Genomic DNA, 24,991 nt, shown 5'->3' on the forward strand with positions numbered 1-24,991 from the left:
TGGCAGGGGCAGCTGCAGGCCAGGTGGGCCGCACCAGCCAGTGTCGGCTCCCACAAACGGGGCTGCGACCCCCCCCCCCCCCCGCTTCCTGCCAAGATCCCTGGGGTGGCCGCCCTGCAGGGTCATTGTGGGTCACCAGGTGGTGTTTCCTGAGCCCCCCCCCCTCATGTGTGGGCCTGAGGGGTGCTCGGGCCGGGAGGGGCCTCCTGGCACAGCCTCCAGCGTAGACGCCCACTCGGCACCTGGCAGCTCCCGCCCCAGGGCCCAGGCCAAGGGTTTCGGGAAGAGAGCGTGGCTGTCGGGCAAAGGGCCCGGAGGCTGGCACCTGGTGACCGCCCAAGGGCCCCACGTGTGTCCTCCGGAGGTCCCCCTGTGCCCGCCGGCCCCCTGCCCCCGGGAGCCACTGTGCTGGACCCGCCCTGGGGCTCGGACACCGCGGGGCCGATTCGCTCTGAGGCTCCAGTTCAGACCCGCAGCCCGTCCCCTCGTCAGTGGTCGGCCTGAGCACTGTACACTCCCGCCGGGAGGAGCGGGGGCAAGGCCACCCAGGGCGGGACCCCCTGGGAAGGCCGTCCCTGTGACCTGACGGCTGCTCTGGGGCAGGAGGTGCCCTCAGACACCCCCAGGTGGGCAAACGCAGGCCACAGCCGTGCAGGGTCCTCGGGCCTCTGCCTGGTTGGGGCCATCCCCCCGTGTGTGGCCAGGAGACCGCTGTGAGGTGACGGGTGTTTCTCTGGAGCCGGTCCTCACCCCTGTGGGCCGCACCCACAGCCGCCCCGGGAGTGGGGCGCCGGGGGTCCCCCCACAGGCCCTGCATGTGCCAAGGGGTCCCACTGGGCTGACGGTCGCAGGAGTCGGTGTTGGGCCACAGGACAGGAGCTCAGAGCAGGAGGAGCAGGGCCCTGGGGGCAGGAATAGCCCAAGGCTGGGCCAGGTGTGCACAGGTGTACAGAGGCGTGTGGTGTGTGTGGCTGTGTGCGGGTGTGCGGGTGTCCACAGCGTGTGCAGGGGCAGGTGTGTGTAGGTGTGTGTGCAGGTGTCCACGGTGTGTGCAGGGGCAGGTGTGTAGGTGTGTGTGCAGGTGTGTGTGCGGGTGTGCTCGGTGCCTCTCTCGGGGCTGCCCCATCTGTGAGACGCTGGCTGCTCTGGCTGAGCAAGCTGCCTGGCTATGGGCAGGAGCCGGTGCCGCTGCCCCTCAGGGCCAACCCCTGTGCCGGCTGGGGGACGGTGTCCATCAGGGGGACCCCTGTGCCGGCTGGGGCCGGGGACGGTGTCCATGGGGGACCCCTGTGCCGGCTGGAGCCCGGGGACGGTGTCCATGGGGGGACCAGTCCTGGCTGAGTTGCCGGTTGAGGGCTCAGGCAGGATGGCCAGAAAGGCCGGGAAGCTCCGTGGCTGGCAGAGCCCTGGCTCCTCCCGGCAGAGGGGTGACCGCCGCTGGGCCCTGTCTCCCCTGCAGACGAGATGAACGACCAGCAGAACACCCTCTCCTACGTCCTCATCAACCCCCCGCCCGACACGAGGCTGGAGCCCAACGACATCGTGTAAGTGCCTGCCCCTCCACCCTGGGCATCCGGCCCACACGCTGGCTGCCTCCTGTGGGGGCGGCATTGACTCCAGGCCCCACCCCACCGCAGGTACCTCATCCGCTGCGACCCCCTGGCTCACGTGCCCAGCAGCGCCCAGAGCCGCCACAACAGCTGCAGCCACAGGCTGGCCTCCTGCAGCCCCGAGACGCGCGACGAGACGCAGCTCTGAGCCGGCGCCCGCCCTGCCCGCCGGCACGCGGAGCGATGCATGAGCGGCATGTTCCGGCCCAGTGCTGGCCGCCCGCCCGCCGAGGCTGCTCCAGAAACGTGACCAAGAGGAGGCCTCCCGTGGCTGAGGGGAGACCAGGCGGGAAGCCTTTTTAACCTGTTTTTACGATGCTCACGGCCCGTGTCCGCACGAACGTACCTACACGGCTGTGACCGCGCACGGTGCGGGGACGGAGCTGCAGATGCCGCCCCGGGCCCCAACGCACACTCACAGGAGGGAGAGGCGCGCCCCACCAGGCCCGTGTTCCCGTTCCCGCTGTGGGCCCGGCTGGTCTCGGGCACAAGGCCCCAGGGTCTGGGTCACGGGCAGAGCTCCTGCACCTGCAGCCGGGAGCCCCGTCCACAGGAAACTCAGAAGCACAGGGGCCCCCGGCTCCACCAGGAGCCCAAAGGGGCGGCTCTGGACAGCGTGTTGGGTGCGAGGAGGGAGGTGGGGCCCCCGGGAGACCCCCAGAGGGGCCCGGGACACACCAGGCTCCCGCAGCTGAGACTTGGGGCGAGGGAGAAGGCATTTCCACGGGACTCTGCGGCCCCGCGTCTGCGGGCACCTGCGGGCACCGGGCGGACGGTCTTCCCCCAGCCTGCTCGACGCCCTTTTAACCCCGACCTGAAGCACAACCGGCCAATGGGCTGTGGCCGCTGGGCTGCGGCCACGTTGCTGGAATCAGGTTTTCTCTCCGAGGGCGGGGCTCTGGGTGGCCCACCTGCCAGGTGCCCCTGTGGTTCCCTCGTGACTGTGACGGACAGGTTTGCGCGGTCAGTGCCGGAACCTTCTATTAAATGATGCTTTCTGCAAACAAGGCTGGTTGTCGGGCTTCTCCGGGTGGCTTCGTGCTCCAGGCCTGGTCTCCCCTCCCAGCTGCCCAACTGCAAGTTAGAAACACCTGCTGTGGCTCCACCCCACCCAGGACCGCAGGGACGCCCACCCCCAGCACATGCCCCTGGCCGAGCGCCTGGAGCAGGAGGCAGCAGCAAGGCAGGGGAGGGCTCCCTGGCGAGCCTGGGGGTGGGCACGGACCCAGGCACTGCCCGCAGCTGTGTGGCTCATGCTAGGTGCAGCCTGGGGCGTTGGGGCAGGGCTGCCGGGGGGGGGGGTATGTGTGGGCCACTGGCACCCAGGTTCTGCTCAGGGTGTGCCCAGCTGCCAAGGGACAAGCCCGACTTGGTTCCAGGTGGGGGTGGGAGAGGGACCAGCCCCGAGGGAGGGCTGCAGGCCCCCGAGTAGCCATGCCGGGGGCCTCAGGAAGGGGCTGCAATGGGATGGGACCCAGAGCCCAGGGTAGCATGAGGCTGCGGGTGTGCAGTAGGGAGGCCTGAGGCCCAGCCCAGGGGGTCAGGGCTTCCGGGTCCCCTCTGGCACCATCACCTGCAGCAGAGCCCCCCACTCCTGGCACCCCTGCCCCAGGTCCCTGTGGGGGGACCTGCCTGGTCACTGGACGGGCCTCCACCTGGTGCTCAGCCCGACCCCCACACTGGGAAGTCACCTGACTCAGGTCCCGGGTGCCAGGGTGGGGCTTGGGTTCCCCTCGCACTGAGTGGCATGCGGGCCAAGTGAGGGAGCGGTGGGGACGCTCAGGCAGGCTGCCGTGGGTCCCGCCCCCTGGGAGCCTGTCTGGGCTGCAGGACCCGGGTCCTAGAGCCGGAACCCACAGCCCAGAGGCAGGCAGCCCTCCCTGAACCTCCTCTCCACCCTGGTGCACCCCCAACGGCCTCAAAGGTGCCTTTCCTTTGTGGCTCAGGTCTGAGCCCTGTGAGCTGCAGGCTCTCCTGGTCCCTGAGGGCTGGGCGGGCCCAACAGCTTGCAGGGTGGACACCAGCTGGGGTCTGAAGTCCAGGCGGCGGCCGAGTGGCTCCAAGTCCAGGATGTCCACCTGCCTGGGGCTTCGCGGGCTGGGCTGGGCGCACTTCCTGGCATTCCCGGCCCAGGGCTGGCCAGGCCCCTCCGTCCCCAGCAAGGTCGGCAGAAGCACCCGGAGGGTCCTGGCCTGAGCCTGTCCACCAGGCCTTGCAGTGTCCGCCTGAGCCCTCGGCGCCACAGGGCCTTCCACCGGGCTCTGGCCTGGGAAGGACACCGTCACGTCTGGAGGGCAGCTCCAGGCCTGGCCGAGTCCGGGGCCTCAGGAGTGGCTACCCAGCCCCTGGGGCCTGCAGAGGCCGACCTGGGGGGCGGCTTGCACAGCTTCGCAGGGGGACGACCACATCGAGAAAGGCCCGGAGTTTGGTAGGGGCGTCCCCCAGAGAACCTCCAGGCCCCCTGGACAGGACGGACGGGAAGAGGACAGACAGGAGCTGCCGCCGCCCGCGTGGCTGGGTGGAAGGGGCCGGCTCCCGGGGCGGAGCAGGTTCCTGGGAAAGGCTGTCATGTCAGCCCCTGCAGGGAACGGCTATAGGGTTAAGCCTCGGACTGACCTGTTGGCAAAGCCACAAACAAGTCCCAGCTTATTCTCTTTGTCTTTTTTTAAAAAATATATATTTTATTGATTTTTTACAGAGAGGAAGGGGGAGGGATAGTTAGAAACATCGATGAGAGAGAAACATCAATCACCTGCCTCCTGCACACCCCCCACTGGGGATGTGCCCGCAACCAAGGTACATGCCCTTGACCGGAATCGAACCCGGGACCCTTGAGTCCGCAGGCCGACGCTCTATCCACTGAGCCACATTGGTTAGGGCTCTCTTTTCTACATCCTTCGCTGCCCTCCCTCAGGCTTGCCGAACCCTTGGCTGTGCTGGCCCGGCACATGTGGCGCCCAGTGCGGGCCTGAGTTCGGGGAACGGCAGTTGTCAGGTGAAAGGACGCTCCAGTGAAGCGCGTGCAGAAAGCAAAAAGGAAGGTGAGGAGCGACGTTTAGTGACAGCTAGGTGTAAAACATGGGAAACTCAGGATCGCAGGGAAAGAATGTATGCATATGCTCCAAGCACGGGGCCGTGCTGTGAGGTATGAACAGCTTTTCGATTTTTTGGATTTTGTGAGTAAAACTTGCCCATGGTTTCCTGAGGAAGGAAAAGTAAATGTAGAGGCATGGGCGAAGGCAGGAAAACGACTTTGCAATCGTTATATAGCTGAAGGTCCAGAGGAAATGCCTGCCTCTACTTTGGGTCTGTGGTCCCTGATTCGGGGCTGCCTAGAGCCCGCTCCAGAAGGAGAGTGGAGCAATGTGGCAGGGGAATCAAGACAGATGGGGGAAGGCTGCCAGAGGCTTCTGACTCCACCATCGGCGCCTCCGCTGCCTCCTCCAGTCCCTGGGGCTACAGCTCCTGTGGGAGAGAGCCCTCCGGACGATGCGCTTCCTCACAAATATGAGCGAGGGTTGGAGGAAGCAAGGGAACAGCGCCGGCGGGTCTGGGATGATGGGGGTTTGATGCAAACATTTGGAGAGCTTACTGTTGCTCATACGCCTCTCCTTTTACCCCCTAAACAAGCAGAAAAGAATGGTGCTTCTGTCTCTACTCCAGCGGACTCTGCATGAGGCCAGGCAGGCTGGGGAAGATACTTCAGGGGGAGAAGGATGTTGTGTTGCTTTTTTAAAAATTGTAATGCAGAGGGTCATACAGTGGCTGAAAGGCATCGGGCCTCCTGTACAACAGCCTCTGCAGGGTTAGCCCGATAGAAGGATGCACAAACTGGACAGTGGTTTGGACCAGATCCAGTAATGATGTGGGGAAGAGGTTGTGTTTGTATCTCCAGAAGGAGCAGCGCAGCCAATTTGGGTGCCAGAGCGTTACGTGCGTCACCACAATGGACCCAGAGAAGCTCCTTGTCCCATCGTTCAAAAGACTCGATGACAGCAAAGCGGAAAAGGAAGATGACGAAGGCTACGCAAGGGACTGAGGTGCCAACTGGGGTCAGCTGAAGAAGTTAACGACTGAGGCCCAGCAGATGGCAGAAAAGCAGGAAGCTACTCCCTCAACCATGTTTCTGGCCATGCCAGCATTGGTCAGCTGCCAGTCTCTGCAAAGTCTTGCGCAGCCAAGTCCGAGGACCCGGAGTAAATCAGCAAAAGGAACTTTCATTTAGTAGAAAAATGTTACTGTAGTTTGATTTCTCTATTGTTGTGTTGCATTGGCATTGTTTTAATAGCCAGAGTTTTGCTCTTGATTTTTAAGTTTTAAAATGTTGCCAAAACTGGTTTGGCTCACTGGATAGAGTGTCGGCCTGTGGACTGAAAGGTCCCAGGTTCGATTCCGGTCAAGGGCATGTACCTTGGTTGCAGGCACATCCCCAGTAGGGGGTGTGCAAGAGGCAGCTGATCGATGTTTCTCTCTCATCGGTGTTTCTAACTCTCTATCCCTCTCTCTTCCTCTCTGTAAAAAATCAATAAAATATATTTTTAAAAAAATAAAATGTTAACATGTCTGTAGTTTGGGTTTTGCATTGGCACTGTTTTATTATTAATAGTCAGAGCTTTGTCCTTAATGTTTACATTTTACTTTCATTATGGTAGTTTAAAAATAAAAAAAGGGTGAAACGTAGGGAGCGGCTATAGGGTTAAGCCTCGGACTGACCTGTTGGCAAAGCCACAAACAAGTCCCAGCTTGGAGGGCACAGCCCTCTTAGCATAATTAAGCTTGACCTTATGGCTCCCTAGATCCTTCCTGGGTAGCTAATGGGCTGTGGGAGGGGCAGCAAGTGCTGCCAAAACAAGTGAAACTCACAAGAACATTGTAACTACGGTGACCACTACCTTGTTTACCTCTGACTACAAAATAAAGGCTCAGCTTGCCGTCTGGATCTGTTCTGTGGCCTCAGCCAGGCACAGGAGATCCACCCAGACCCAGCGTATTCTCTGTCTTTCCTTCATCCTTCGCCGGCCCTGGGAGCAGGTGCTGGGACCTGAGCAGGAACGTGAGCCATGACCACCTCACACACGTGCTTCATAAAAAGCAAGTTGTTCACTTTATTACAGTTTAGTGCTTTCGTAAAATAAATATCATAGAATATCAAACAGACAGTGAGGGACAGCACGCTGTGCAGAGCGTGTACCAGTTCACGGGGCCTCCCACCGCACTCGGGCGGAGCTGCCAGGCGGCCGCACACACGATGCGACCAGCGGCCCCTGGGAACTGGGAGACTGGGGGGGAGGGGAGGACAGGGGGTCCCTACGTCGCTTTAGGGTTCGTACCGTTGCCCCGCCCCCTCTCCACCTACAACTATGGGTCACATCTGACGTCGTCTCTACTGACCTTCGCTTTGTTCTGCAGCTGGAGACAGATTCAAGTAACACTCCCAGAAAACATGTGCAAAACCAACACGCGTGACTCCAGGGTCTTCGGCAGCGGCGCAGCGGGGTCACGCAGGGGCTGGGGAACGTCTGCTCTCAGGCCTGGAGCCGCCCCTGTACTCGGAGCTCCGAGGATACGGCATGTGACCGTGTGAAGGTTCTAAGTCGGCGGCCAAACCGAGTGGCCAGCATGGGCGAGGACGCCACGCTCCAGGCGCCGCTCCGCCCGAAGCAGGAGCCGAGGAGGACACGTCGGACAGAAACGCGAAGGGAGCCACCAGCTCCAGGGTCACGTCGCAGGGAAACATGCTGAGTGGCAAAGTGCTTTCCCCAAACCTGCTTTATTCCCGTGGCCAAGCCCCCAGAGTCCTGCCCACGCAGGGAGCGACCTGCGCCTGCTCCTCGCCCACGGCCAGGCCCACGCCCCTAGCCCCGCAGCCCTCGGCGTGGCCGAGTCGGAGAACCGCCCATGGCTGAGCGTCTAGTAAACTTCTGAGCAGCAAGAACAAGCATCGTTTTCAGAAACCTTAGGATTGGACGTACACGTTGGCAGTTGACACATCAATAAATATCAGTTTCCAAGTGAACAAGACCCCAGACGAGTTCCTTCCCAGAGGACGGTCGAGCGCCCGAAGGAGAACCATCCCCCCCTCCCCCCAGGCCGCCGCCCGCAGGGGCCGGGCCGTGTGCATGGAGGCAGGGGGAGGGGGGCGGTCAGAGACAAAGGAAATCGCTGTGGTTTACGCTGACGGACTTCAAGTAACAGGAACCGGCCGCACGCACAGCCGCCGGCAGCCTTGGGGACAGCGACCGCAGCAGCCTGGCCCGGACCCGGCGTGCACCCGCCCCGCTCCTCCTGGCTCCTGGCGGGGGAAGGGACCCTGCCCTCTGTCCATCTCTTCGAGGTCTGTGACTCTGCACTCCGTACCCGACGGACGAGAAGGAAGGTGGGTGTGGGCACCGCTCGGCCTGGCCGCCTCACTTGCGCGCCTGGGTCTTCTTGGGCGCGGCCGGCCGCTTGGGCTGCCACAGGTGGTTGTGGATGGTGAGCGCGTCCACGCTGACCGACATGGTCTTGGCTGGGATCAGGTTGAACTGCTTGCGGTCCGAGCTGTACTTGTAGAGCTTGTCGATCATCTTCTTGGAGATGCTCCTGGGCCCGGTGCCCGTGAGCTTGCAGATCTCCTCCGAGTCAGGGTAGTAGCAGTACAGCGCCCGGAACTGGCAGCCGGCGTCGCGGAACAGGATGATGTAGTGGTTGGCCTCGCACTTCTCCAGCTCCTGCATCGCAGGGGGAGGGAGAGCCTCAGAGGGGCGCCCACTGTGAGCCGCCCACGAGAGCCGGGCCGGAAGCTTGCCGACGCCCACCACAGCCCCATTTCCAACTGCCGCCAGGCCTTCCTCGCTGGAAGGCCCGTGGACAGCGCTCCTGCGAGGTGGAAGCGGCGTGGCCCTGGGAGGTAACAGCCACCAGCACCCCAAGAACGACCCGCACCCCCTGAACCTCCATCCTCCAGGCTCCAAGCGGAGCCACTGCCAGCCCGCCGCCCCCTCACCAGCCCGGGAGCCCGCCCGACACGTGGGCCCTGCTCAGGAGCCGTCCTTGCCACTTTGCTGTCTCCGTCTCCTCTGCTCTCCACTCCCACCACCATCATCCCGTTCCCACCCCGCCCTGGCACCCAGCCCGGCTCGCCCGGGGCCGCCCCTCCCATTTCTCTGTCCAGCTTCTGTGCTTCCCGAGGCCGCCCAGCGAGGGTGGCACCAGCAGGCCCGGGCACCGCGCTCATGGTGCAAACCACACGAGCAGCGGGTGCGCGTACGTCACCAGCACGCTGCCGTTAGGTCGGGAAGACCTCCCTGCTCCCGCAGACACGGGGGGACGGCGGAGGCTCACCTCCAGGATGGAGTTCTTGTGCGGCTCGTTCACCTTCCCGGCCAGGCAGCAGTGGGACACGGCGTTGTGGATGATGGGCTTGTTGGACTTGCTGCTGGGCTCCTTGAAGAGCTTGGGACCTGTGGGAACAGGCGAGACGTGCGCTGAGCGTCCTGGGCGCGGGCGCAGCACGAGGCTCCGTTAGATGCTTGTGACAGTTTGGAAGCGGAAGACCCAATTCAAGTTTGTTTGAAAGAATTCTGAGTTACAATTTTTAAGTAAACGAAGGAAAAGACTGTTGTTGACCGTTATCCCCTCCTGACGTCAGTCTCTTTGATGTAAGAACGAGACGAAGCCCGGAACTAACTTTAAAAGTCTAAGGTGCCAAGTGCTCAGGACACGCCCGGGCCCGGGCTGCGCAGGCGGACAGGCAGCGCGGTTCTCAGATGGGCACGCGCCCGCGACCCCGAGCGGGTGTGCCATGACCTAAGGGGCGGGCGTCACCTGTGTACTCGGCCACGGAGGCGAGGGAGGACGCGGCGGACGCCGTCTCCCAGTCCCGGTCGGTGCTCCTGCTGGGGTTGCGGCTCAGGATGGGCAAGGCTTCCAGGGACTCAACCCTGAGGAAAGGGACAGAGGGGGATGGGGTGGCCGCGTGCGTCCCCTCCCACCCACAGGTGGTAAGACGTGGGCCCGCTGCACCTTGTGCGAGGACCATTGGCAGTGGGAGGGGACACCACGACCAACGAGGGGTCTGTTCCCCACAAACACCATGATAAACCTGCAAAGGTGCGGAAGCCCAGCCCTCCCACACTAGTGACAGAGCGGACAGGTGCAGGGAGCCACCTGCACAGACCGTCCCCCTGCAGCCCGGGCGGAGCAGCCTCGGCCTGCAGCAGGGGAGGCTGGGCCCCTGCAGCCGCCACACCAAGGCCAAGACCCTGGAAGGAGGGCAGGCACGGGGCCTCACCCACAGGCCTGCACCGACCACAGCCGGGGTCTCCGCGCTGAGCAGAGGGAGCAGGGGGCTGGAGCTGGGATCCAGCTCAGGTGACCCATCCTGGGAACGAAAACCCAACCAGAACCCGGTCCGAGAGGAATCCTCCACGAAGCTCAGGTGACGAGAGGCCACGGACATGGCAGAGGCGGGACAGGCCTGGCCACAGGGCGCAGTGCAGGGCGGGGTGGGGGGACCTGCGACCAGCAGGCCACAGCACACGAGGTTTCCAAGGCCCCAGCACCTCCTCCCGCTCACTCGTCAATCACAGGGGACTCAGGGCCGTGGAACAGCCGCCTTAAACAACCCTCGTCCAAGTGTCCGGTGGCTCTGAGGACACACCCTCCCCACGCTGAGGGGCACTCAGCAAGCACCGGCCGCACATCCATGTCCAGGTCAAGAGAGGGCCGAGGGGGGTGTGGACAGACCCGGCACACGGGGCTGTGGGGACCATTGACGGCGGACACGGCTCAGGACACGGTCCAATGCCGACACCTGACCGTGGCCGCGGGCTGATGGTGCTGGCTCACGTGTGGTGGCGGGAGAGCACCCTCCTGTCCTTACCGTGGGGCGGGTGTGCCCCCCGAGTGGACGCTCTCGGGCTCGGTCGTCGCCGCGGAGGCCAAGGACAGGCTGGAGCCCGACTGGGCCCGGCTCAGGTTCTCCGCTGCCAGAGATAGAAACGCTCTCGTAAGACGTGGGCTCGTGCCGCCAGGTTTGTGCGGCAGAAAGCAAAGGGACCAGCCCTCCGAGTGCCGTCCCGAGCTCTGAAGCCTCATCTCCCAGCCCAGGGAGCCGCCGGCACGTCACACTCCAGCGTAGCGCCCCCCGGAGACGGGGCTGGGCGCTGCCCGCCCACCGGCCTGCTTACGGGTGGAGGAGCACTTGGTTCCCGAGTCGCCGCGCGGCTCCTCCCGGTGGACGGACTTCGGCCGGGGCTTCCTCGGCTTCGACTTGGGGTTGCCCAGCCCCTGCTCCTCTAGGATCTGCTGCTGTTTCCTCCGCAGGTATTCCTGCTTGATGAGCTCTCGCCGCGCCTTCTCCTCCTCCTTCCGTATCCGATCTTCCTCGGCTTTGCGCCTGACAAAACGTCCCGACAGTCCTGGTTCGAGGGACGGCCTCCCGCAGCGGGGCCTGGGGACCGAGGGCCCAGCCCCTCCTGGGTCCGACCCCGCCCCTGCACCACTGCCACCGGCCCCGCCCACGTGCCGTGTCGGATGAAGGCACACAGCTCCCGGCGTCCGGGTAGAGACCAGGCGGAGCAGGACCAGGAGGCCGTGCCGGGAGCCTGGCCCTGCCCATCCCGGCCCCCTCCCCCGCCCACAGCCAGGCTACCTGGCCTCGTCCCTCTTGAGCTCAACTTCCGCCTCCAGCTGCAGCTTCCGCACGCGGGCCTCCTCAGCCTTGCGCTGCTGCTTCAGGAGGAAGGCCGCCCGCTTCTTGGCGAGCTCATCCTCTGCCTTCTGTTCATCCTGCAGGACATACGGTGCAGTGGTGCCCCAGCCCCCGGGGCACCCACCCCGCCCCCGGGGCACCCAGGGCACCCACCCCGCCCCAGGGGCACCCACCCCGCCCCCGGGGCACCCACCCCGCCCAGCAGTCTGCAGCCCAGGCCGAGACTCAACACAGTCCAGACTTGCTCCTCCTCCTCCTACCTGACGAACCAGCCCATCTTTAGGCCAAAACACAATGGAAAAGGCGGCTCACGAAGCTGTCGATTCCCCGTCCGCCCACGTGCCCACCCCAGGAGCGCACCCCCGTCTGCGCCTGCGGCCGGCCCTGAGTGAAGGTCTTGGTGCACCCTCCCCGCTCAGGGGCAGCGGGGACCTGGCCACACTGGCACGGCCGCCAGCAGCTCACCTTGAAGAAGAAGCCGACACCCGACTTCTGGTCGCCGTCCGTGCTGAGGTCCACCGAGCTCTCGGGGCCCGTCGGCCCGTCCTCGTCGGGGGCCTTCAGGTCCGACAGGTCCACCTCGATGAGGCTGGCCTTGCTCCGCGGGGGCCCGTCCGCAGGGACGCCCTCCTTTCCTGAGACAGCGGGGCCCCCGAGCCCCACGTCTTTCAGGCCCAGGCCCAGCGCTTCTTTGAGGCTCATCTGCTCCGACAGGATGTTGGCGTCTTTGGGCGAGGGCAAGGTGAGCGCCCGCTGGTTGCTGGCATCGTGGAGCCGGTAGCTGTCCAAGCAGCCCTTCTCGGGAGGGCCGCTCCCGGGGTCTGCCACCCCATCCCAGCCCGGGTCGGGGGGCGTCCGCGGCGGGAAGGACCGCAGGTGCGGGAGGGCCTCCACGCTGGGCGTCGGGGTCTTACTTCGGGAGCCCTGCTGCCTGTCTTTTGTGACCTTTAGCTCAGCGGGTCGCCCCGCCCGCGAGTTCCGACCCTGCCCCAGACGGGGAGGCCGGCGGTGCCCCGTCACTCCCGTTGGAGACAGAGGCTCCACAAAGTGGATGGACGCCTTGACTTTGGGGTCCGTGGCGTTGTTTCGGGCCCCGGGGGTGGGGGGCACAGGGGACTTCATGAGCAGCTGCTCCTGCTGCTGGGAGATCCTCAGGATGGCCTGCTGCAGCGTGCTGATGGTCTCGTTGAGCTTCTCGATGGAGAGGTCCCCCTCGCCCGCGTCCAGCCCGTCCCCGGCCACCTCCAGGAGGGCCGCGGACAGCGCCTTACTCTTCTCCAGCTCGGGCAGCGCGGCCGGGTCCTGCCTGTGCTGCTGCAGGAGCGCCAGGCCCTCTCTGTCCGCATCCTGACCCTCGCCCACGTCTCCCCGGCCCTGCTCCCTAGCCAGGAATTCCTCGGTCTTGGACACAGCACCGCTGAAGTCCTCCTCGTTGGGCTCCGGCTTCAGGGGCTGGGGGCCGGCCTCGGCCTTGCCCTTCTTGACCACGTGCAGGAAGGCGGCCTTGCCCAGCTTCAGGCGCTGCCGGGCGGACAGCGCCTCCATCTTCTTCTTCTGGGCCTCGATGGCCCTCCGCTTCTCCTCCAGCTGCATGTGCAGCTGCACCAGCTCCGAGGCCAGGAGGCTGGCGTGGTCCCTGCCCTGCCGGCCGGGGCTCTGCTCCCTCTTTTGCTTCCACGTGGTCAGCGGGGCCGGGCAGCTCTCCGAGGCATCCGGCGTGGTCTTCTGGGAGCTGCTCGTACTGGACTTGGTCTCACAGCTGCTGAGCCTCTGGAGCTTCCTCTCTGCGAAGCTGGTCATTCTCGCGCTCCCGCTGGCCACGGAGGCGCCGCTGAGCTGGGAGATGGTGCTCAGGCAGGGGCTGGAGCGGCCGCTGGCGCCGTCCTTGTCCTCGTGCTCCTTCACCTGCATGTCCTCCTGCAGCTTGGCCGACTCCTCCTCGCCCGCGTACCGCCCCATCAGCAAAGGGAGGTCCGCCCCGAGGAAGTCGTGCTCGGCCTCCTCCAGCTCTGCGACATCCGAGTCCGAGTCCTGCCTCAGGACGGTCCACGGTTCCGGGTCGCGGGCGAGTGGGCTTCTCGCCCGGCTACTGTGCAGCCTGCCCTCCGGGGCCTCGTCGGCTCTGGCCACGTGAAGAAAGAAGCCGTCGGGGGACTGTCCCTGAGATGGATCGAAACTGCCGCTGGCCAGAGGCTCCCCGCGGGCTTCCCCGGCCTGCGGCCCCGCCTCGGCGCACAGCTCCGCGGAGGAAATCGGGGTGAAAGTCCTATTCAAGTCACGAGTGCCGTAGCTGCCGGGCGCCTTCCTCCGCCCCAGAGGCGGGCCCTCGCTGGGCCTCCTGGCCGCGCAGCTCCTCAGCCGCCCTTCCCCGCACTCGTCCTCCTTGCTGACCGCCTGCTTCTCCTTGGCGGGCCGCAGCACGGCCGGCATCAGCGGCTCCAGGAAGAAACTGTCGGGCTTGCTCTCCACGGGGCCCGCCGGTCTCTGGGGAGGCCTGGCACTGGTCGCGGGGCCCAGGTCACTGCCGTGGGGAGCCCCGTCTGTCCTAACGATGGCCACGAGCTCTTCGTCCTCGTCCTCCATGTCGACATTGTTCAGGAGGCTCTTCCCGCTGGCCCTCAGGGCGGGGGGTTGTGGCTGGTTCTGCGGGGTCAGGGGGAGGATGTTGGATGCCAGGCTGTCCTTGCTGATGGAGCGGGCCAAGCTGACGCTGTCGCCAGAGCCGGGGTCCGCGTCGCAGCTCGCAGCGTGGTGCAGCGCGAACGGCGCCGGCTGAGATGCAGGCCTGCAGCGGGAGAAGCCAGTCAGCCGAAGGGACTCCAGCAGTGAGCCAGCAGCTCGGCTGGGAACCTCAACTGTGGAGCTAGACCCCCTGCCCTGAGCCGAGGGCAGAGTTGGCTTCAGGGAGCGACTCTCCAACACTTCGCTCCCAGGACCCCTTTACACCCTTAAAAACGACTGAGGACCCCAAAGAGCTTTTACTTGTTACATTTATCCTCACTAGTCAATGTTTATCACACTAGGAATTAAAGCTAAAACATTTCTGATTAAAAATTGCAATAAAAAAACCTATTACATGACAAAGGACCCCATTTCCTAAAACCCAGGAGTTAGTGTGGAGAGCAGTGTGGCCTCACTTCGGCAAGTCCCGGCCCTGCCGGCGGGTCCTCACACGGGCTGACTCACCACCCGCCAGGGTGCCCTCGCCGCTGCCCATGCACGCCCTCGGGCTTCCGTGCTCCCGGGGTCTAGGCCACAGCAGGAGACGCAGTTAGTCTAAGGAACATTTTACACGGTTCACCTGTGTTTTTTTTCTGGCCACGCTACCGCTGCTCCCCGTGGCTGCCCGTCCACGCGGGTCAAGGAGTTGGACCGGTGTCGCTCATCTGCAGGCGGAAGAGGCAGGGATGTGTTCAGCAGGAGGAAGCCAAGGTTATGTCCTCTGAAACTCGTCAGCACAGTAACCGTCTCCCTCGGAAATGCACCACCACGCACCCAAACTGCCCACCGAGAGCAGACCGTCACACACGGTAACTTTCCAGTGTCAGCGGTGAGTAACGTGCACTCAACAGCGAAACAAAATGGCCCGACCTCTAAGTCACCGTGAGCGCACCTCGGTCTGACTCAGGCACACACGGCGACCCTGTGCACCTCACGTGGTTCGTGGTATTCCCACTGAGAACAGACTCCACGGCACATGGGTCCGTCTGAGCGCTCTCCTGCACAGTCCTCACTAACACCCCGCCTGCTTCGCCCCAAGAACTGCTGTTCCAGAAACTGCGTGAGGAGGAGGCAAGGCCGCTCTTACCCGGCGGGTCCTCCCCCGGTGCCGCCCTCTGCTGCCGCTGCCGCAGGGGCAGTAAGGGATGCGATGGGCTGAAGGCAGAGGCCCCTCTCCCCCTATCAGGAGAGAAACCGGTGCGTTAGCAACCTTCACAGCCAAAGGGAACCACAGAGACCATCACAAACTCACACCATCTGTAGGAATTTCACTGGTTCTTGATAAAAATTAATTAGTAAAAAGGAAGAAACCAGAGAGGACCAAGGACGGCACACCTGGATAAGTAACTGAAAACTGCAGCTGGGGACAGCTGGCTTCTGGTCGCCGTCTATGATAAAAACCCGTTTCCAATTTTCACAGCAACATTCGAGAGTGCATCCCGCCCCCTCCTGCCTCTGGGAGGGGCCGGCCAGAGGCTGGGCGGGAGGAACCCCAAGAAGAGTCACAAGACAAGGGGCAGAGCACCATGGCTCACGCTCCGAAAGCCACAGACAACTCACAGGGGGTCAGGCTCCTCGAGGTGCAGGTGCTGCCTGGGGCCGCCCTCGGCCGGCGGCTGAGCAGGGGACAGCGGCTCAGCCGGGCTCGCCGCCCCCGCGGGGCCGCCCAGGAAGCTGCGCTTGGTGGCATTGGAGATGGGGACGGGCGGTCGGCTGCTTTTTTGGTGTGCCACTGTTTTTGCTGCAGAAATAGAAATTTTACAGAAACGTCCATACGAGTCAGTTCCTTACGTCAGCAAGAAGCACCTAAAAACCCTGCCCTTCCAGAAGCACCAAAAACAACATCGCTTTTACTTAAGCCATAAGCTTCTCCAAACACTGGTGTGAGCTCAGTGCTGAGGCCTGAGCCGGGACAGGGAGGAGGGACACGCCGGGAGCCCTCCTCGGGTCTGGCGCGGCCTCAGCGGGCGTGCTGGGACCACAGGAGGTGAGCGCCTTCCGTGAGGAACGGGCATGTGGAGTCCGCGGTCACAGTGCCTTCGCTCACGCTGCAGTGAGCTGCCTGTGTAGCCGGGGCCGTTACCCGCTGTCGGCGTGCAAGTATCTGCGTGTGGACAGGTGATTCTTTTTCTTACTTTTTACCTTCTTTCAATGAAATCAAGGCCTAATTTATTGGGGCTGCATGACCACTTCCCCCTGGGCTAACCTCTCGCAGTCTTTAAGGGGAACCACAGGAAGGAACACGCTCGCCCGCATCGCCTCCTGGAAGCTGAGTCTCCAGGCGGCAGGCCCTTACTCTGGGGAACAGGGGTGCGCCCTGCCTTGTTGGGGGCAAACGGGAGACCCTGCGGGCGGGAACTGCCAGCAGACTCAGCCCAGCTGCCCCGCCTCCCGGACGCTCAGCAGGTCCCGGGGCCCCTCAGACAGGCTGGGCTCTACCCCCGAATGCAGCCGTTCACACCCGCACCGTCGCTGCACAGAAACGAAGGGAGCGACCGGGACGAGGACGGAGACTCACGGGAAACAGAAGCCAGCCTCACTCACCGTCTTTCAGCTCCTGGACGTCCCTGGGCTGAACAAAGTCGGGCCTGACGTTCTCAAACCACCAGAAGAGCTCGGCAATGAAGACCATCACGTTCGGCTGCGAGGAAAACAGAACCAAGGGCGCGTGAGCCGCTGTGCACGCAGGGCGTCGGAAGCGTGTGCTCCGCGGTCACGGTTACCTTCAGCACCAGGGGAGCGTACAGCATGTCCTCCAAGGTGAGGTAAAAGCACCTGTTCAGGTACTCGTTCGAGAATTCCCGCAGCAGCCGGATGTTGTACAGACTGTCGGCCATCGACGTGACCTCCTTCAAGCACACGTCTAACGGAGACAGAAAAGCAGGTCGAGGGTGTTGAGGTCCCGATGCCGAGCGTTCAGCGCCACAGGGACTGACTACAGACAGCAACCACTCGGCACGAAGACCCGAGGAGCCTCAGGATCGGAACCAAACTGTCCAGATCTAATCAGCACAACAGCAATTACTTGCGATCTAAGCCTGGGCCTCCAAAAGGGACAGAACCTCCACCCTTCAGTTTGTGAAGGACGCGCATAAAGCTGGTTCACGTTTAACCACCGGGGACCCTGCAGGAGTGACCTATGTGATGGGGGAGGGGCACAAACTGAGACATCCAGGCGCGCCCGCGGAATGGCACCGGCGGGGGAAGCTGGCTGCCCTGCAGGTGCCAGGCCTCCCGGGGGGGTGCTCTTTGGGGCCCTCAGGCAAGAGCCACTAGGACAGCTAGGACAGCGCAAGACGGCGTCAGAAGCAGCCGCAGCGACAATTTACATGAATTCTGCCCGGAAATAGGGAGGGAGGAAGGAGGGAGGGAGGGAGGGAGGGAGGGAGGGAGGGAGGGAGGGAGGGAGGGTGGGAGGAAGAGAGGGAGGGAGGGAGGAAGAGAGGGAGGAGGGAGGAGGGAGGGAGGGAGGGAGGAAGAGAGGGAGGGAGAAAGGGAGGGAGGGAGGGAGGGAGGAAGAGAGGGAGGAGGGAGGAGGGAGGGAGGGAGGGAGGAAGAGAGAGAGGAGGGAGGAAGAGAGGGAGGAAGAGAGGGAGGAGGGAGGAAGGAGAGAGGGAGGGAGGAAGAGAGGGAGGGAGGGAGGGAGGAAGAGAGAGAGGAGGGAGGAAGGGAGGAGGAAGAGAGGGAGGAGGGAGGGAGGGAGGGAGGGAGGAAGAGGAGAGGGAGGAGGGAGGAAGAGAGGGAGGAAGGAGGAGGGAGGAGGGAGGGAGGGAGGAGGGAGGGAGGGAGGGAGGAAGAGAGGAAGGGAGAGAGGAGGGAGGGAGGAAGGGAGAGAGGGAGGGAGGAAGGGAGGAGGGAGGGAGGCAGGCGGCAGAGGGGCCCGAGGAGGTAAACGCAGGAACTGGCTCTGGGGACGTCCTCTCCGAGGGCCGGACGATGCGCAGGTGAGACTCGAGCGCCCGGACGCGGACGCGGGGCTCCTGCTCCCGATGAGCCCCAGCACTGGGAGCCCCAGAGGAGCCAGTTACGCGCTGAGCACCGGTGCACACGTCTAGAGCTGAGATGTTCCTTTTTAAAAGTTCTGATCACGAAATATGACAAATGTTTAGGATCAGCCCCAGGTGCCCTGTACCGGATGGAACAAGTATCACCGTCATACCGTGTCTGACTCGGATCCTGCCCTGTCGGCAGTGAAACCGTAGACGCTGCCGAAGCCCAGCTCCCCAGGCCGCCCCCCTCCCCCCGCGAAGTGGCGTGGCCCTCCATTCGCCGTGTCCGCACCAGCACGCTCCTGAGCGCTCCCTTACACTCACTCCTGGAGGCACGTGCCTGCCCCTGTGCAGCCCGTTTGCTCCCTCAGCTCAGTACGTTTCCACCAGATCCGGCCGACGGAGGGACTCAGGTGTTCGCTTGGGCGGTTTTACTGTCACGGAAGACGCCATGAAAACCCATCGTGCTCTCTCGGCACCTGCAGCCGAGGTCGCCCAGGCCAACCGCGCCCCCTCCACCCGGTGGGTGTGAGATGCATGTTGCTTTTCCTCTCTGTGAAAAGCCTGCTCTCCCTCAGCTCTGATTGTCTGCCTTTTTCTTACTGATTTGTAGGAGTTCCTTATGTACCACTAGTGGCCTGGTGCATGGATTCGTGCACATTGAAAGGAATTAATTAGAATATTTTAATATTGCTATCCACCCTTTCTCTATAATAGAAGTGTCAACCAAAATCACGATTGACAATGACATACTGAAACACACGCGTGCGACTGGTGCCAGCGAGAGCTTTATATGTACCGCGCATGCGTGAGTCAACTTAGCCTCTTATAGAGAATAAACTTGCTTAATTAGACCCACTTTCTGATTTAGGTAAACTTTTCCCAGCCCAGTGAAGCACCCCAACTTCTCTTCCAGGTCATTGTCAGGAACACAGCAGGAAATACCAACACGAAGCAGATTGTTATTGTAGATCATGCAGGGAGAACAAAGGGTGAAATATTTAACTGCAGCAGTGTCTGACTATATTCTGCGCAGTGAGAAAACCTGAAGTCATTTTCAAGGTCCACCATTTCTTCCTTCTTTTCAGTCGGGTCAAGTTTCTAAGCTTCCTAAATCTCCGTTTTCCGGCTAATGAAAAGAAAATAGGATTCCACCGAGTCTCCTACCTACCTACTCCAGGACTTCTGTGAGGGTCAATGAGATGAGGCAGGGAAAACGCTTCACAGACATTTGGTTAAAGTGTGAAATGTCTGCACCTGGCTGTAAAGCAGGTCGTGTTCCTGGGCTGAAGAAACTGCAAGGCTAGTCGTCAGGGAGAGGAAGCCGGGCATTGCTACGTGACGTCATTACCCGGCGCCCACAGCCACCGTTTGGGGCTGGGCTGGGCTATGGGCCGTATTTTGCGCCATGGGGTCTTGGCAGCGTTGGCTGAGATCTGGTGGGGTGTTGCTCCGGGGTGGTGGTGGGGCCTGTGTCCCACTTGGGGAAGCCGAGTGTTGAATTGTCGGCGCCGTGTCCATGGAGCCATTTATTTTTGCACTCGGATGTCGAGTGTGACTCCACACGGTTAGCATTAGAATAAAGGAATCGAGAAAAAAGCAAGCGAGTGCAAAGGGTTAAATGGCCAGTGCACGTCAAGGCAGCTCCTGGGTTGAGCATCTGCCACCTGGTGGTCAGTGCACATCATAGCTACCACTTTTATATATATAGACTAGAGATCCAGTGCACGAATTCGTGCACAGGTGGGGTCCCTCTGGGTGGCCTGTAGGGATCGGGCCAAAACCCGCAGTCCAATGCTGCCTGCAGCTCCTACCTGCCACTCCCGCTCATCCCGGCCCCACTGTGCCTGCTGTGGGCTCACGCCCAATCAGGCCCAATCAGTCCCTATCGGGAGAGGCTCGCACTGCCGCAGCAGCGCTCGCCAGCCATGAGCCCTGCGTTTGGCGCCCTCCCAAGGGGAGTGGCCTGCGGGATCATGCTGAAACTGGCTGACATTCCCCACGGGGTCCCATATTACGAGAGGGTGCAGGCCAGGGTGAGGGACCCCACTGGTGCATGATGGGGCCGGGGAGGGACTGAGGGAGGGCTCCAGGGCGTGTCCAGCCCATCTCACTCAGTCCTGATCGGCTGGACCCCAGCAGCAAGCTAACCTACCGGTTGAAGCATCTGCCCCCTGGTGGTCAGTGCACGTCATAGCAACTGGTCGACCAGTTAGCTGTCTGCCCCCTGGTGGTCAGAGCATGTCATAGTGATCGGTTGAGCAGCCTTAGCATATCATTAGCATTTACGCTTTGATTGGTTGTTTGGTTGTTCTGCCGTTCGGTCGATTTGCATATTACCCTTTTATTATATAGGATTATTATATAAGACTAGAGGCCCAGTGCACGAATTCGTGCACGGGTGGGGTCTGGCCAACCTACCCCAATCGGGGCCGATTGGCTCTGGGCTGGCCTCGGGGAGGGGATGCAGGAGGTTGGTCAGCCAGCCCCGCCCCAGATTGGGGGCTGGGCAGCCAGGGGGAGGAACCACGGCCAGCTAGGTTGGCCAGCTAGCCCCGCCTCCTATTTGACCAGCTGGCCGGCTGCAGTGTGCGGCACAGCGACCGGTCACTCCGGCTGTCCTGGTCGCTTGCCTTTTATATGTACAGATGGTTACAAAAGGTGTGACGATCCTCTGACAACCACTTTCTCACGGATCCGGTTTATCACGTTTGTTTATAACGTCCTGTGCCAATGAGTTTTAATATGGTTAATTTAAATACAAGAATCTCTTCTATTATTCGTGCTTTTTTGTAGTTTAAGTAAGTAATCCATCCCAACAACGTTATAAAACTGTTTTCCTTCAGAGTTCTCAGTTTGGCTTCTCAGGGTCAGGTCTTTCCTGCACGGGGGGCTCCGTCTCCTGGGGAGGCCGCACTGCACTCCCCACACAGGTGCCTTTGGGCCCACATTCTGCACAGGCCAGTCCCCTCGCCTGTGAGAGGTGGGCCTTCCCACAGTCACATGACTACTCCTGAGCCCAATCACACAGCTTGGCCCACCCTCCTGTTCTCCAAAACCCACCCCCCTGAATCTGGGGCGACCTGAGCAACAGAGCCATGGGGGCGAGGGACGTGACCCCGAGTGCCATCGCGTCCCTGAGGCAGCGCACCTCGCGGGGATGCTGGCAGCACGCGGGAGAGACCGCCATGGACGGCACTTGGGAAACAGGGTGCTGATGGCCTCAAAGCCTCTCCCCCAATTAGCACTAATGACGGAGCAAGAATAAGGCCTCAGAGCGGAGACCCACCCAGCGCCTGCACGTGACCAGAGCGGTGCCATCAACACTGCGCACTTCACCCCCAACCGTCTCCGCCCAGCCCTGCCGTGGCACCAAGGACGCGGTGTGGTGGGGCACTCTGCACTCACCGTCCAGCTTCATGTGCTCGGGGCAGTAGTAGTGGACCACGGCCAGCAGCGCGGCCCCGTCGCTGCCGTCTCGCATCAGGTCCTCCAGCAGCGGGAAGTAGGGCGGCTGCCTCGCCGACAGGTGCTCTCGGCGGTAGCGCACCTGTGGTCGACAAAAGGCAGACTCTACGCATGAGGTGCCCCCTCCCACCCACGTCCCAGGCAGACCGGGTCGAGAGCGCAATGCTCTGGACAATGCTTGGAACAAGGCAGTTGTAGGGGAAAAGCTCAAGTGTCGGGATTACATACTTTGCCCAGAACCCACATGTCAAGATCTGGGAACTGGCTCGTGGCAACCCCGGCTAAGTCATCAGCCGCTAAGGCAGCGGCGCCTTGCTCTAAGGTGCCGGCAGAGGGGCGGGACCCGTCTCCACTCCCAGAGCCGCTGCTGCACGCGGAGGAGAAACAAGTGTGAACGAACGTCCTGTCACTTGAAGCCGAGCAGTCCTGCTCAGTGCTGGCAGCGCTCACCGTGTCGGCGGTAAGAGAATACAAATGGCTTCAGCGTGCGGTTGAGAAATGCCCGAGAGCAGGTCAGACAATTTCGTGCACGAGGTCAGTGGTGCCGGGAGCAGGAGACGAGCTCGCAGGCGGGGCCCACGCAGAACCCGTGCTTCTCAGGGTCTCTGCACCCGCTTCAGGGGAGGCGTGTGCCAGGTCGGGCTGCCCCAAGCCCCATCCCCACGGGCAGGTGAGGAGTGCAGGCCAGGCCGCCTGGGAGGGGGCGCAGTCCTGCTACCCCCGTTTTCTGCATTTACATTCACAAACCACATTACATGGGGGGGAGGCTATGGGGGCCAGGCCGGCGCAGGAGGAAGCCGGCAGCTGCCCTGGCGCGGGGGCTCTGTTACAGAGCCAGCCCAGAAGAAAGGCCTCACCACGGAGGATTCAAGGCGCCTCCCAGGCAGCACAGTGCAGAGCCACCGGCGCCGACACTGCGTGAAAGGCCCGGCAGCGCCCTGCGCAGGTGAGGAGCGGGCTCCCTCGGCTGCTCCGCCGCAGACGTTCACCTGTTTCTCGCCCGTGGCAGAGGCTGGCAGCGGCCCCGCCCCAGCATGCAGACGCGGGCATGCGCCAGGCCAGCTCCCACACGGACACACAGCACACACGGTGATGACCACGGCATGCAGTGAAGCACATGATTTCTCGGCTGAAGATGGATGGAGTGACCTTAGAACCAGGGAAACCGTGTAACTGACCACCGGCCGGTCAGTGTGTGAAACTCCTAGCCGTGGGGTGACGAGCTGAAGCCTCAGAACCTGCCGCCCTGCCAGACCTTTCCCTGCAATCCTCGCCGCCCACTGGCTGGGCGCTGTGGTCCGACAGCGAGGGGTCGACCACGACACGGAACTAAGGGCCGGCTGCAGGCCTCCCTGGTCAGCGCCACACAGCTCTGCTCTGAACCTGCCTTCCCGTAGGACAGCTGGGTTTCCACTAGTCCTTCCTAAACCTCGTAACTTGTAACATTTCGCTCGTTGGCTTTCAAAAAATTAAAAGACATGGAAATATCCATAAAATGCTTCTTCCCTGTTATTAACATCTCAGAGCAAAATCATCAGCTAAAAGCAGCCAGACCACTGCTCAGGGGACCCATCGGCCAGGCTGGCCCAGGGCACCGCCCGGGGGCAGAGTTCGGAGGCTAAGCTGCCCGCCTTCGAAGTGCTCTGTGTGCCAGGACCTCCTCTCGCGGCGCGTGCCCACTCTGTGCCTGCAGGGCGGCACCGCGGAGCAGCCAGGGCTGGGCCAAGTCGCCCCTTCGCTTCCTCTCACGGGAAATTCCCTTCTCACTGTGGGGACCCAGGACCCCTGCCAGGAAGGAGGGTGGCCTCCCCACCGCGCAGGCTGCAGCGGTGATCACCTTTCCCAGAAGGCTGTGCTGCAGGCACTAAGACACGGCAGGTCACCATTAGGGCCGGTCACATCAGAAAGGTCAAAACAAAGAGCGCTTGGGCCCTGGCCGGTGTGGCTCTATGGTTGGCGACTGGCCTGCGGACTGAAGGGTCCCAGGTTTGATTCCTGATCAAGGGCACGTACCCAGGTTGCAGGTTGGATCCCCAGCCCCGTCAGGATGCCTGCAGGAGGCAACCAATTGATGTCTCTCTCACATCAATATTTCTCTCTTTCTCCTCCTACCTCCCTCCCTTCCACTCTCTCTAAAAACAAACAACCCCCAAAACCAAACACCAAACAAACAAACAAATAAAAAGGAAAAAATACGCTCGGGAGAGGGTTAACAACAACAACAAAACAGTCGCCTGGGGTTGGTCAGTCCTTCTCAGAAGAGAAGACCCTGCTTTACATTCACGTTCATCACGGTGTCACGAGCGCCCAGGAGCCGAAACGCAAGCCCTATCTGGCACACCTGAGGGCACGCTGCCTGTGAATGGGACCCAGAACTCCCCGTGCCCACCGCGGGAAGCCAAGCCTGTCAGCCCGACGCAGGCCGCACCCACACGGCACCAAGTGCAACCACACCAGGACATCAGACACAGACAGGTTGGGCGAGCGACGGGGAATGGAAGCAGGTGGCGGCACAGGATGGCGTCTGATGGCAGCAGGGCACGGAGTCCACTTACGGGCACCAGCTTCCAGTACCACTTGGAGGGAGACTGCTCGGGAGGCAGGGGAGAAGGCAGGAGAGGAGGTGGTCAGCGGGACAGGCCCACGTGCGGACGGACAGACGGCGTACACACGTGGGTGCAGTGTGAACACGAGGGATTGGTGCCCGTGACCCAAAGGGGCAGGTACGGGCACCTCTACACAAGGCTCTGGGAGCAATGGACACTCCGGGAACTGGGTGCGGCTGGGCACCATGGCGGACGCCCGGGCACCACGACGGACGCCCGTGCATCGAGGGGGGCACAGCGCGTCGTCTGCCTCGTCGGAGAGCGGGAGGAACAAACACGGTTACGCATGCGGTGCCCACGCATCCCCACAGCCAGGGGACGCGGGCAGACGGCAGCCGTGGCTGGGCCACGCCGTGCATGCATGTAGGGAACGTGGTTCCAGTCCTGCACGTGCTTGACCAGAAAAACCATGTCAGGGAAGAAAGGACAGAAGTGACAGGGACGCACCAAAGCCACCTGCACCATTTCCTCAGGCGCCACAGGCCCTGCCACAACCCCACGAGGGCTTTAGGGCACCACGCCAGCCCCCCCCCCCCCCCCCCGGACCTCGCGGGCAGTGCACGCCCCCTCGCTGGCAGACGGCAACATGCGCCTCACTTGCTGACTGGTAGAAGCTGACTCCCGGGCCCCGTACCTCCCAACACCCCTTCACCCCCCGGGTTACACACTGGACGCCCTGCCAGGGAGAGGGTGCAGGCTGCGTGCCCACTGCCCCCGAGGAGCCGCAGAGCCAGCCTGCCGGCGCAGGAGACTCATCTCTCTGTGAGGAAGGCGTGGCCCCTCTACACGGAGGAGGTGCCCTGCCCTTTACCTTCTGATGAGCCGGACTCTCCAGGAACTGCTGCTTCAGCTTCACTTCCTTCTCTGTTATCTCTCTCATTTTAAGGTTTACCTGAAGGAGAA

The 24,991-nt window shown here is 62.5% G+C and overlaps 2 protein-coding genes across 2 annotated transcripts in view; one reads left to right on the forward strand and one right to left on the reverse strand.

The window, feature by feature from the left end:
* Window positions 1–1,758, forward strand: part of KCNT1 (potassium sodium-activated channel subfamily T member 1) — a 40,957-nt gene extending 39,199 nt beyond the window's left edge. The window contains exons 26-27 of the mRNA XM_054726765.1: window positions 1,460–1,544; window positions 1,638–1,758. Of these exons, the coding sequence (XP_054582740.1) occupies window positions 1,460–1,544; window positions 1,638–1,758 (206 nt within the window). The remainder of the gene's footprint in view (window positions 1–1,459; window positions 1,545–1,637) is intronic.
* Window positions 1,759–7,361: 5,603 nt separating this feature from the next.
* Window positions 7,362–24,991, reverse strand: part of CAMSAP1 (calmodulin regulated spectrin associated protein 1) — a 29,537-nt gene continuing 11,907 nt past the window's right edge. The window contains exons 4-17 of the mRNA XM_054726763.1: window positions 24,900–24,980; window positions 21,423–21,564; window positions 16,749–16,888; window positions 16,570–16,666; window positions 15,586–15,766; window positions 15,113–15,204; window positions 14,606–14,690; window positions 11,770–14,089; window positions 11,245–11,381; window positions 10,781–10,989; window positions 10,474–10,576; window positions 9,417–9,532; window positions 8,934–9,052; window positions 7,362–8,320 (exon numbers count right to left, since the gene is read on the reverse strand). Coding sequence (XP_054582738.1) covers window positions 8,018–8,320; window positions 8,934–9,052; window positions 9,417–9,532; window positions 10,474–10,576; window positions 10,781–10,989; window positions 11,245–11,381; window positions 11,770–14,089; window positions 14,606–14,690; window positions 15,113–15,204; window positions 15,586–15,766; window positions 16,570–16,666; window positions 16,749–16,888; window positions 21,423–21,564; window positions 24,900–24,980 — 4,125 coding nt within the window. The 3' untranslated portion in view covers window positions 7,362–8,017. The remainder of the gene's footprint in view (window positions 8,321–8,933; window positions 9,053–9,416; window positions 9,533–10,473; window positions 10,577–10,780; window positions 10,990–11,244; window positions 11,382–11,769; window positions 14,090–14,605; window positions 14,691–15,112; window positions 15,205–15,585; window positions 15,767–16,569; window positions 16,667–16,748; window positions 16,889–21,422; window positions 21,565–24,899; window positions 24,981–24,991) is intronic.

This window comes from Eptesicus fuscus, chromosome 15 (genome assembly GCF_027574615.1).
Source record: "Eptesicus fuscus isolate TK198812 chromosome 15, DD_ASM_mEF_20220401, whole genome shotgun sequence".
In the NCBI taxonomy this organism is placed as follows: Eukaryota; Metazoa; Chordata; class Mammalia; order Chiroptera; family Vespertilionidae; genus Eptesicus; species Eptesicus fuscus.